This window comes from Oncorhynchus kisutch, linkage group LG16, assembly GCF_002021735.2.
Source record: "Oncorhynchus kisutch isolate 150728-3 linkage group LG16, Okis_V2, whole genome shotgun sequence".
NCBI lineage: Eukaryota > Metazoa > Chordata > Actinopteri > Salmoniformes > Salmonidae > Oncorhynchus > Oncorhynchus kisutch.
The window spans coordinates 49,851,331-49,863,830 of NC_034189.2; the positions used below are offsets into that span (position 1 = coordinate 49,851,331).

The window sequence follows — 12,500 nt, forward strand, 5'->3', positions numbered from 1 at the left end:
GGCTAGCCAGGCGATAGCTGTGGCTTTGAAACAAAGACCAAGCCATAAATCTCTTCCAACATGAATCTGCCCGGCAGGAATAGCTAGTTAGGGTAGTCAGCTAAAGTAGATGCCATTCCCCTAAGACTACACTGAGATGAGGTACACTGTTTGTCCATTAGCTGAATTTAGGCCTACAGTTACTATCAGTGACGAGACAGACATTTCTTCTGAGTGGGTCACAAATAGGACAGAGTTGACAGGACAGAGTTGACAGGACAGAGTTGACAGGACAGAGTTGACAGGACGGAGTTGACAGGACAGAGTTGGCAGGACGGAGTTGACAGGACGGAGTTGACAGGACAGTTGACAGGTCGGAGTTGACAGGACGGAGTTGACAGGACGGAGTTGACAGGACGGAGTTGAGAGGACAGAGTTGACAGGACAGAGTTGACAGGACAGAGTTGACAGGACAGAGTTGACAGGTCGGAGTTGACAGGACAGAGTTGACAGGACAGAGTAGACAGGACAGAGTTGACAGGACAGAGTTGACCGGACAGAGTTGACAGGACAGAGTTAACAGGCTCATTTACATATATAGACATAGTTTGGGGCTAACCTGAGAGATGGACATCATTAGCCTTCCATTCATGTATCATTCAATTGACTTAGCCAATGGTTCCTCAGAGGCCTTGTGGAGTGCGAGGCTCGTAAGACACGGGCATGCATGCATACACATACAGTGCCTTCGGAAAGTATTCAGACCCCTTGACTTTTTCCACATTTTGCTACATTACAGCCTTACTCTAAAATGATTCAATATTTTTTCCCCTCATCAATCTACACACAAAACCCCATAATGACAAAGTGAAAACCGTTTTTTAGACATTTTTGCCAAACAGATACCTTATTTACATAAGTGTTCAGACCCTTTGCTATGAGACTCGAAATTGAGCTCAGGTGCATCCTGTTTCCATTGATCATCCTTGAGATGTTTCTATAACTTGATTGGATCCACCTGTGGGAAATTCAGTTGATTAGACATGACAGGCACACACCTGTCTATATAAGGTCCCACAGTTGACAGTGCATGTCAAAATCCAAGCCATGAGGTCAAAGGAATTGTCCGTAGAGCTCAGAGACATATTGTGCCGAGGCACAGATCTAGGGAAGGGTAACAAAAAATGTCTGCAACATTGAAGGTCCCCAAGAACACAGTGGCCTCCATCATTCTTAAATGGAAGAAGTTTGGACACACCAAGGCTGAGCAATCAGGAGATAAGCGCCTTAGTCGGGGAGATGACCAAGAACCCGATGGTCACTCTGACAGAGCTCCAGAGTTCCTCTGTGGGGATGGGAGAACCATCATCATATCTGCAGCACTCCACCAATCGTGCCTTTATGGTTGAGTGGCCAGACGGAAGCCACTCCTCAGTAAAAAGCACATGACAGCCCGCTTGGAATTTTCTAAAAGGCACCTAAAGACTCTCAGACCATGGGAAACAAGATTATCTGGTCTGATGAAACTAAGATTGAACTCTTTGGCCTGAATGCCAAGTGTCAAATCTGGAGGAAACCCAGCACCATTCCTACGGTGAAGCATGGTAGTGGCAGCATCATGTCTGGAGGAAACCCGGCACCATCCCTACGGTGAAGCATGGTGGTGGCAGCATCATGTCTGGAGGAAACCCGGCACCATCCCTACGGTGAAGCATGGTGGTGGCAGCATCATGTCTGGAGGAAACCCGGCACCATCCCTACGGTGAAGCATGGTGGTGGCAGCATCATGTCTGGAGGAAACCCGGCACCATCCCTACGGTGAAGCATGGTGGTGGCAGCATCATGTCTGGAGGAAACCCGGCACCATCCCTACGGTGAAGCATGGTGGTGGCAGCATCATGTCTGGAGGAAACCCGGCACCATCCCTACGGTGAAGCATGGTGGTGGCAGCATCATGTCTGGAGGAAACCCGGCACCATCCCTACGGTGAAGTATGGTGGTGGGAGCATCATGTCTGGAGGAAACCCGGCACCATCCCTACGGTGAAGCATGGTGGTGGCAGCATCATGCTGTTGGGATGTTTTTCAGTGGCAGGGACTGGGAGACTAGTCAGGATCAAGGCAAAGATGAACAGAGCAAAGTACAGAGCGATCCTTGATGAACCTGCTCAAGAGCGCTCAGCATCTCAGACTGGGGCAAAGGTTCACGTTCCAACAGGACAACGAGCCTAAGCACACAGCCAAGACAACGCAGGAGTGGCTTTGGGACAAGTCTCTGAATGCCCTTGAGTGGCCCAGCCAGAACCCAGACTTGAACCCAATCGAACATCTCTGAAGAGACCTGAACATCTCTGCAGCGACGCTCCCCATCCAACCTGACAGAGCTTGAGAGGATCTGCAGAGAGTAATGGGAGAAACTCCCCAAATACAGGTGTGCCAAGCGTGTAGCTTCCGACCTACGAAGAGGCTGCAATCGCAGCCCAAGGTGCTTCAACAAAGTACTAAATAAAGGGTCTGAATGCTTATGTAAATATGATTTTTCAGTTTTGCAAACATTTCTAAAAACCTGTTTTTGCTTTGTCATTATGGAGTATTGTGTGTAGATCGATGAGGAAAAAACACAATTTAATCAATTTTAGAATAAGGCTGTAATGTAACAAAATGTTGAAAAAGGAAAGTGGTTTGAATACTTTCTCTATACACACACACTTAATCCCCCCCGACACACACTCTCTCCCCCGACACACAAACAGCACCTGCCTTTTCCTCTTTTTCTCCTATGGTGATGTGTTCCGCTGTGAAAGCGTGTGTGAGTACGATGCCACAGTGTGTCTCATTCACACATGACCGATTGGGAAGCCATTAACGTGCCATTAAAACAGCCCGGCTCATAACACCTGTGGCCAAATGGTTTATTTGAAAAAGACAATGTTTCACAGCTACTGTTATTAACCTATCCAATGTGCTACTCACATCAGCTACATCATGGAACAATCGTTTTACTGTTTACATAGAGTTCCCTTCAAACACATAGTAATAATGATCCCATAATAATTGTTGAGTATAGAATGTTGTCCTTCTATATTGACGCAGTTAAGTGCCAGAAAAAATACATTTCATTTTCATTTATGCACAACTATCTCCCGTGGTCAGATTCGATGTGTACTGTAGACCGAAGGTTAATCACACAGCTGACCAAATTATACAAGATTTTACTTCTGAGTTAACTGAGATTAATGCACAACCAATGTCCCCAAATGATTTGCCTCAGAGTCTGGTCACTCAGGTCTATATGTTAATACCCAGGAAACACAAACCAGCTGTATATCGCTAAGCTAACTAGTACAACCTACAAGGTCCCTGCCACACATAGCCCAGGACCAATAAACAAACAAATCAATCAGTAACTCATAGACAAGCTAGCATCGCAGCTAGCCTAGCAGGCTAACCACAGGATGGCTGGGTTGGGTTTGGAAATGTCATTGGGTCACAGTGTCTGTGTCTAAGGGTTTGGACCAGGGACACTGTCTGTCCGTCCGTCCGTGTCTCTGTCCCTCTGGGTTCACTGTTGTCCTGATAAAAAGTGTGGGAAAATACTACAGCCCACTTAAAGACAAATCCCCTGCTGGGTGGCTACTGATTGTGCTAAGCTAGCTAGCAGCACCGTGGTCAGAACCTCCATGTTGTGACTGGATGAAGACAAGAACAACAGTGTTGTGGATCTGGTAAGGAGTTAACCTAATATCCCCTCAGATGATCAAGTGGAAGAAAGAACACTGGCTAAAAAAGATATATAGATACGGACACTGAGAAAGACACACATTAGAGTGTGAGAACATACACTCTCACACACACCACCCAAACATGTTCCTCAGAAAAGTTCCTATTCCTCTGAGTGTGTGAGAGGAATGTGGTGTAGAAGTCTTCCTTGGGGTGTGCTCTGGGTCTGACCGTATGGGATACACGTTACTCTCATAAATTCCCAACCCACAACCCCACAGCTCACTACACGAAAGCCCCTCTCTCCTCACACATACTCTCTCACACACACACAGCACTACTGATGAGGGGGAGAGGAAACGGGACAACACGGGGTTGGCGGGGGCAACCAGGAACAAACCGGGGCCTGTAAAACCAGGAAGGAAGGCATGCTGCTAGAGAGAGGGATGATGGGATGAAAACAGCAGGTCCCGGAGGCTAGTTAAATTCATAAACAAACAATACTAAAACCGCAGAATCAGTCACACATCTAAAACAGCCACAGAGAGGGAGGGAGGGAAACCTACAGAGAGAGAGAGAGAAACCCACACAGAGAGAGCTCTACAAAGAGAGAGAGGAGGACAGAAATAGATGAAAAGTGAAAGAATTATTACAAAGGGTCTGTCTGTAGTTGCCCACTGCACACGGTCTCTCCCATAAACAGTTCAAATCAGTATTTGGTGACACTAAGCCGATCCTGGATCTGTGCCTATTGGGCAACGTTGGTTGCTGGCCAGGTCTGAATCACCCTGACCAGCAACAGCCTCTAGCTGTCATCTCAGCCACACACCACACAGACAACACGTCCCCGTTAGATGATGTCATGGCCTGACTCTGCCAGAGCCAGACAGCCTAAAGGGCGTCTCTCTACGGGACATGACACCCACCTCAGCAGGGACGGGCTTTGATATCGCTGTGCCAACCAGCAGTCTGCATTCCAGAGCCGAGTAATGACAAACACTAGGGCTAGTCGATCTATCTGTGGTTCGGTCTGTGGGTCGGTCTGTGGGTCTGTCTGTCAGTCAGTCAGTCAGTCAGTCCAAGAGGTGTTGTGACAGCCGTATCAGTATGAGTGGTAAAGATAACTGTCATGGAGATGTCTGTCAACTTGTCTGCCTATCAGCCTGTCAGCCTGTTGGTCTGTCTGTCTGTCTATCTGTCAGCCTGTCTGTCTGTCAGTCAGTCTGTCTGCCTGTCTGTCTGTCAGCCTGTCTGTCTGTCTGCCTGTCTGTCTGTCTGTCTGTCTGTCTGTCTGTCTGTCTGTCTGTCTGTCTGTCTGTCTGTCTGTCTGTCTGTCTGTCTGTCTGTCTGTCTGTCTGTCTGTCTGTCTGTCTGTCTGTCTGTCTGTCTGTCTGTCTGTCAGCCCTTCTGTATTTGGTAGTAATATCATGGAAGTCATATCAGTAACTGAACTAAAGATTACATGTCATGGTGTCTGCCTATCTCTCTGTCTGGGAGTTGACGACTGTCTGCAAGGATCACTGGAAGATCCAGACTCTGGTATACCCCTAAAATAAAACCTATACGCCATCGCTGTAAATGGTATAGAGCGTCAGAGAGAGACAGTGAGAGCTGAGGTAGCAAGGAGCCAGAGAGAGACAGTGAGAGCTGAGGTAGCAAGGAGCCAGAGAGAGACAGTTAGAGCTGAGGTAGCAAGGAGTCAGAGAGAGACAGTGAGAGCTGAGGTAGCAAGGAGTCAGAGAGAGACAGTGAGAGCTGAGGTAGCAAGGAGACAGTGAGACCTGAGGTAGCAAGGAGCCAGAGAGAGACAGTGAGAGCTGAGGTAGCAAGGAGTCAGAGAGAGACAGTGAGAGCTGAGGTAGCAAGGAGCCAGAGAGAGACAGTGAGAGCTGAGGTAGCAAGGAGACAGTGAGACCTGAGGTAGCAAGGAGCCAGAGAGAGACAGTGAGAGCTGAGGTAGCAAGGAGCCAGAGAGAGACAGTGAGAGCTGAGGTAGCAAGGAGCCAGAGAGAGACAGTGAGAGCTGAGGTAGCAAGGAGACAGTGAGACCTGAGGTAGCAAGGAGCCAGAGAGAGACAGTGAGAGCTGAGGTAGCAAGGAGCCAGAGAGAGACAGTGAGAGCTGAGGTAGCAAGGAGCCAGAGAGAGACAGTGAGAGCTGAGGTAGCAAGGAGCCAGAGAGAGACAGTGAGAGCTGAGGTAGCAAGGAGCCAGAGAGAGACAGTGAGAGCTGAGGTAGCAAGGAGCCAGAGAGAGACAGTGAGAGCTGAGGTAGCAAGGAGCCAGAGAGAGACAGTGAGAGCTGAGGTAGCAAGGAGCCAGAGAGAGACAGTGAGAGCTGAGGTAGCAAGGAGCCAGAGAGAGACAGTGAGAGCTGAGGTAGCAAGGAGCCAGAGAGAGACAGTGAGAGCTGAGGTAGCAAAGAGCCAGAGAGAGACAGTGAGAGCTGAGGTAGCAAGGAGCCAGAGAGAGACAGTGAGAGCTGAGGTAGCAAGGAGCCAGAGAGAGACAGTGAGAGCTGAGGTAGCAAGGAGCCAGAGAGAGACAGTGAGAGCTGAGGTAGCAAGGAGCCAGAGAGAGACAGTGAGAGCTGAGGTAGCAAGGAGTCAGAGAGAGACAGTGAGAGGCGATGTAGGAGGGAGACAGTGAAAGACAGGGGATAGTTGAGGTATGGAGGGACAAGCATAGTTGAAGTAGGGGCAGGGACGACAACACCGAGGGATGGAGAGATAACTGAGTCAGATATGAGGTAGCTGAGGTATGGGGGGAAATTGAGGGACAGAGAGATAGCTGAGTCAGATATGTGGTAGCTGAGGTCTCTAGGGGGCTCTGAGGAGCTTAGGGGTGGGCTGTAAACCTGCTGCTATGTCTCATGGTGCTGTCACTGCCAGCTCTAACTACACTAGTCCTTCTGTCACTCCTATGAGGGGTACTAGGCCCCTTATTAAACCAGAACAAACTCTCCACTCTATCCAAGGTAGTAACTGTTTCCACACGGCCATAGAAACACCACAGTGACGATTCAACATGACGTATTGTGCCAAGCCAGTCAAAGTCCCTCATTCAGCGTCTCAACTCATAACTCACAAGTTAAATTGGTCTTAAAAGAAGTTAGAGCAGGCAGCTTAATAGTTGTGGTGTGCCATAATTGTGTCACATTTATAAAATGTTCCACACGCAAATGACTCACTCAATGATTCAAAGGGTACTGTAAACAACCATGTTGACATAGAAACAAAATAAAGGACATGCAGAGAGAGCCTTGCATCTGCTGCAACTGAGAAAACACTCCAAAATCATGCTCCGACAGACCCTCTCATTCAATCAAGTCAAAAAATAAGTTTGAGAATTGACTACCAACTTACAGTGTACTATAACCCAAGCAAACATGAAACTCAAACTTCCATAACTAGGAACAAAAGGTGATGTAAAACATAGGTATTCCTAACCTCTACATTACCACTACACAATAAAGAACAATTCAACTGAATTGAACACAACTTCGTTAAAAACCACAACAGAAACATATGACACCTACCAATTATGTCATTAGCCCTATCAACACCTGAGCCCTCACAGTCAACCCTTAGACCTGACTACTGTACTACTACTGTACTACTGTACTCACCAGCTGCTGTAATACCGCTCAGCCTATATCCTTCCCTTCATTTGGTCCTTTCTTTCACTCTCTGCTTCCCTCGTTCTCTGGTTCCAACTCCGGTGACAGTTAGCTAACAAAAAGGGCTTTAGTCCTGGCCAGGGTGTTCCACTCACTGTGTCCCCGTGTCCCCCACTCGCTCTCTCTCTCTCTCTCTCTCTCTCTCTCTCTCTCTCTCTCTCTCTCTCTGTCTCTCTCTCTCTCTCTCTCTCTGTTGCCACCCAGCTATTCGAGACATGCCCGGGGCCGTGCTACAGCCAAATATGGGAGGAGGACCATAAACAAGGACCCCACCACAGCCTGCTGCAGTGAACACACAGCAACACACACACACACACACACACACACATGCACACAAACACAAACACAAACACAAACACACACAGCAACACACACACACACACACACACACACACACACACACACACACACACACACACAAACACAAACACACACACACACATCCACACAGATGTACTATCGCTCTGTTCTTTTGCTTTTTCAAAAATGTTCATGGTTACTTTCATGTGTGTAAATATTGTGCACTGAAGGAGGCGTAATTCACAGAGTTTGCATGACCTGGGGACTTGTGTTAGCTTCCAGAGCTTTGGCTCAACAGGGTAACGCGGTCTTGAGACATGGTAACAGTCTAGGTTTAGATAACCTATCCCTACAATAACATAAATCTGTTTTACCTTGGGTATACAGTGGCCCAGAAAAGTCACAACACCCTTCAACCAGATTTGCATGTGGTGGTGTAGTGGTGTTTTCTGTCTGGTCACTGAGTGAGTGGGCAGGAGTAGACAATGGACAGAGAGTTGGCCTCATAAGGCTATAATCCGAGAGGTGAATTGAACAAGGGTTCTGTTTGCGGTGAACATGTTACTTAGTAACAATCTCAGTTGAACGATTTGAATGAACATTCCAAAATGTTTCGGTGATGGTATAACATCAAACAGACAAGTTTGGTAATGACTACTGTGGCACTGTAGTGCCAATAATCAAACTGCAATTACTTTGCTATTCAAATCAAATGTTAAATACGCATACACATATTTAGCAGATGGTATTGCGGGTGTAGTGAAATCCTTGTGTTCCTAGCTCCAACAGCGCAGTAATATCTAACAATACACACAAATCTAAAAAGTAAAAGAATGGAATTAAGAAATATTTAAATATTAGGACGAGCAATGTCGGAGTCCGGAGTATAAATATTCAGGCCCCTAGACTTTTTCCACATTTTGTTACGTTAGAGCCTTATTCTAAAATGCATTAAATAGTTTATTTCCCTCATTAATCTACACAAAATACCACATAATGACAAAGAAAAAACAGGTTTTAAGAAATATTTGCAAATGTGCCACAGCACAAAACGCTAGCTAATGTTCGAGAGCTATTTCCCTTGTTGGACCCCAGGTCAACAGCTGAGTACAGGGCAATTAGTGAAGTCCTATTAGTGAAGGACTATTAGTGAAGGACTATTTGTGAAGGACTATTAGTGAAGGACTATTAGTAAAGGGCTATTAGTGAAGGACTATTAGTGAAGGACTATTAGTGGAGTCCTATTAGTGAAGTCATGTAAGGACTATTCGTGAAGGACTATTAGTGAAGGACTATTAGTGAAGGACTATTAGTGGAGTCCTATTAGTGAAGTCATGTAAGGACTATTCGTGAAGAACTATTAGTGAAGGACTATTAGTGAAGTCATGTTAGTGAAGGACTATTAGTGAAGTCCTATTAGTGAAGGACTATTAGTGAAGGACTATTAGTGAAGTCCTATTAGTGAAGGACTATTAGTGAAGTCCTATTAGTGAAGGACTATTAGTTAAACACACACACACACACATGCATGAACGCAGGCACACCCACTAATGTCTAGACATTCACTCAAAGAGGATGCACACGTGCAAATAACTCACAACTAGTAACTATCCGACAATGCTCTTCACACATCTCAGCAGCACTCAGGCTAAAAGTGGACACAAATGCTCTGAACACCTTCATATTTGCAGATACATCATCAAAACTTAGTGATGTATTATTCTACCAATAACCTTGTTATTCATACAGACCTTTTAAACAGGCTTATCTTTCATATACTCCTTTCATCTGATTTCTACAAAGGTCATTGCAATATGTAAACAAAGACCTTACCAGGAGCTAGCCGTGACTCTGACACATACAGTTGAAGTCGGAAGTTCGCATACACCTTAGCCAAATACATTTAAACTCAGTTTTTCACAATTCTTGACATTTAATCCTAGTAAGAATTCCCTGTCTTGGGTCAGTTAGGATCACCACCTTATTTTAAGAATGTGAAATGTCAGAATAATAGCAGAGAGAATGATTTATTTCAGGTTTTATTTATTTCATCACATTCCCAGTGGGTCAGAAGTTTACATACACTCAATTAGTATTTGGTAGCATTGCCTTTAAATTGTTTAACTTGGGTCAAACGTTTTGGGTAGCCTTCCACAAGCTACCCACAATAAGTTGTGGGTGAACTTTGGCCCATTCCTCCTGACAGAGCTGGTGTAACTGAGTCAGGTTTGTAGGCCTCCTTGCTCGCACACACTTTTTCAGTTCTGCCCACACATTTTCTATGGGATTGAGGTCAGGGCTTTGTGATGGCCACTCCAATACCTTGACTTTGTTGTCCTTAAGCCATTTTGCCACAACTTTGGAAGTATGCTTGAGGTCATTGTCCATTTGGAAGACCCATTTGCGACCAAGCTTTAACTTTCTGACTGATGTCTTGAGATGTTGCTTGAATATATCCACATAATTTTCCTTCCTCATGAAGCCATCTATTTTGTGAAGTGCACCAGTCCCTCCTGCTCCAAAGCACCCCCACAACATGATGCTGCCACCCACGTGCTTCACAGTCGGGATGGTGTTCTTCGGCTTGCAAGCCTCCCCCTTTATCCGCCAAACATAACAAAGGTCATTATGGCCAAAGAGTTATTTTTTTTTGTCATCAGACAAGAGGACATTTCTCCAAAAAGTACGATCTTTGTCGCCATATCCAGTTGCAAACCGTAGTCTGGCTTTTTTATGGCGGTTTTGGAGCAGTGGCTTCTTCCTTGCTGAGAGGTCTTTCAGGTTATGTCGATTTACTGTGGATATAGATACTTTTGTACCTGTTTCCTCCAGCATCTTCACAAGGTCCTTTGCTGTTGTTCTGGGATTGATTTGGACTTTTTGCACCAAAGTACGTTCACCTCTAGGAGACAGAACACGTCTCCTACCTGAGCGTTATGACGGCTGCACGGTACCATGGTGTTTATACTTGCATACTACTGTTTGTACAGATGAACGTGGTATCTTCAGGCGTTTGGAAATTGCTCCCAATGATGAACCAGACTTGTGGTGGTCTACAATTTATTTTCCGAGGTCTTGGCTGATTTCTTTTGATACAGTGAATTATAAGTGAAATAATCTGTCTGTAAACAATTGTTGGAAAAATTACTTGTGTCATGCACTAAGTAGATGTCCTAACCGACTTGCCAAAACTATAGTTTGTTATTAACAAGATATTTGTGGAGTGGTTGAAAAACAAGTTTTAATGACTCCAACCTAAGTGTATGTAAACTTCCGACTTCAACTGTATATACATCAACGCTCCAGGGTGGAACAGCCATTTAGGACAAGGACTAGCTACCACACGGACAAATAACACTGCCCTAATGCTTTTAATGACATGTGACGAGTGACCAGAGTCCACTGGAGCACACAGCGTCACGACAGTTATAGGAAAACACTCCATTTGTCCAGAACCTAATGAAAGCTAGGCTACACAGCGTAGCTTGTCCATCTGCGTGTTAGCCATTAGTCTAGCGCCTAAAAACTGGTCCCTCATCGACATTCACCTGACCTGTCAACCGCAACACTGTGATCAAAAGAGGAGGAAGAGAGAGAGGGAGGGAAAGAGAGAGGGAGGGGAGAGGGCAGTGTTTTCAGAACAGACCCCTTGGTGAAGAAACGTTGAGGTGGGCCAACAAGCAGCTAGCGACCGGTCTTGAACCCTCACTCCAGAACCCAAGCTGAAGCCCTTGAGAGAGGGAGGGAAAGAGAGGAAGGGAAAGAGAGAGAGGAAGGGTATTTTCAGAGTAGACCCCTTGGCGGAGAAACATTGAGGTGGGTAGCAAAGCAGCTAGCAAACAAACGAACCCTAGCTCAAAACCCAAGCCCAGACTTGGAACACAGACATCTTCCGTCAACCTATAAAACCACTTGAGCTTTCACAGAGGTTCACTTTCAGCCCAAGACCAATTGAATGGTGGTCACACAATGTTCTAGCACCATGTACTGAATCCACATTTTTCAGATCCAATCCAACTGCTAAGGAAGCAAAGCCTGCAATTAGCTAAGCGAGGGGACTGGCAGAATGCTTTCTGCTGAGCCAACCAGAACCAAACATCTAGTCCATTCAATTAGGATCAAACTGCCAACACCAGCATTTCCCAATGACATTATTTACATAGCAATTACCACAAGAGCTCTCCAGAGAGTTGAATATGATATAATACAGTGGTTTCTATTCAAGCCATAGGGCATGTTGGAGCGTATTACCACTGCACCAAAATGGCTGCCGAGGGCCTAGCTTGACATGATGGCTACTTGTCATGGCCTGTGCTCTGGTGCAACTGCCTCCTCTCTCTCTCCACTTGGGGCATATGGGTGGCATAAGATAGGGTGCCCACTGCCCTCACTGTATTCATTGTCTTGTCCCGTCCACAATACTAATCAATAGGGACCATGATGAATGATGTCAGCCCCAGTGAGGGCTATGGAATGGGGCGGTGGGACTGCAGAAGCAGAGGGGTAAGGTGGAGGAGGTGGAAGAGGAAGGGGAGTAGAGGTGAGAGGAAGTGAGCAGGAGTTTGGTGTGGGGTCCCGTCATCTCCTGACCCCCAGCCCTAGCCCCTTGCACACCCACACTGTGAGCTGGGTGGGGGGTGGTGGTGGGAGGGGGGAGTGCAGGGGTTCGGGTTACCAGCAGAGCGACTGACTACCACCTATTTCTGCAGCAGCTATTTAAAGGAGTGATTGACAGGTGTGTGTGAGGGGGGTGCTTTATGGCATGGGGTCCGCTCCTGCAGCTAAGACGGGCGGGAGAGGATTGGGGGGAGATAGGGGGAAAGG

At 46.4% G+C, this 12,500-nt stretch overlaps 1 protein-coding gene across 7 annotated transcripts in view; it reads right to left on the reverse strand.

Moving 5' to 3' along the window:
• The window catches only part of LOC109882777 (tensin), a 196,801-nt gene that overhangs the window by 21,713 nt on the left and 162,588 nt on the right, over positions 1 to 12,500 (reverse strand). For 5 of the 7 annotated variants that reach the window (XM_031792831.1, XM_031792833.1, XM_031792834.1 and 2 more), the window contains exon 20: positions 11,323 to 11,406. The exons of the other annotated variants lie outside the window; for them this stretch is intronic. In XM_031792831.1, coding sequence (XP_031648691.1) covers positions 11,323 to 11,406 — 84 coding nt within the window. The remainder of the gene's footprint in view (positions 1 to 11,322; positions 11,407 to 12,500) is intronic. 7 annotated transcript variants of the gene reach the window in all.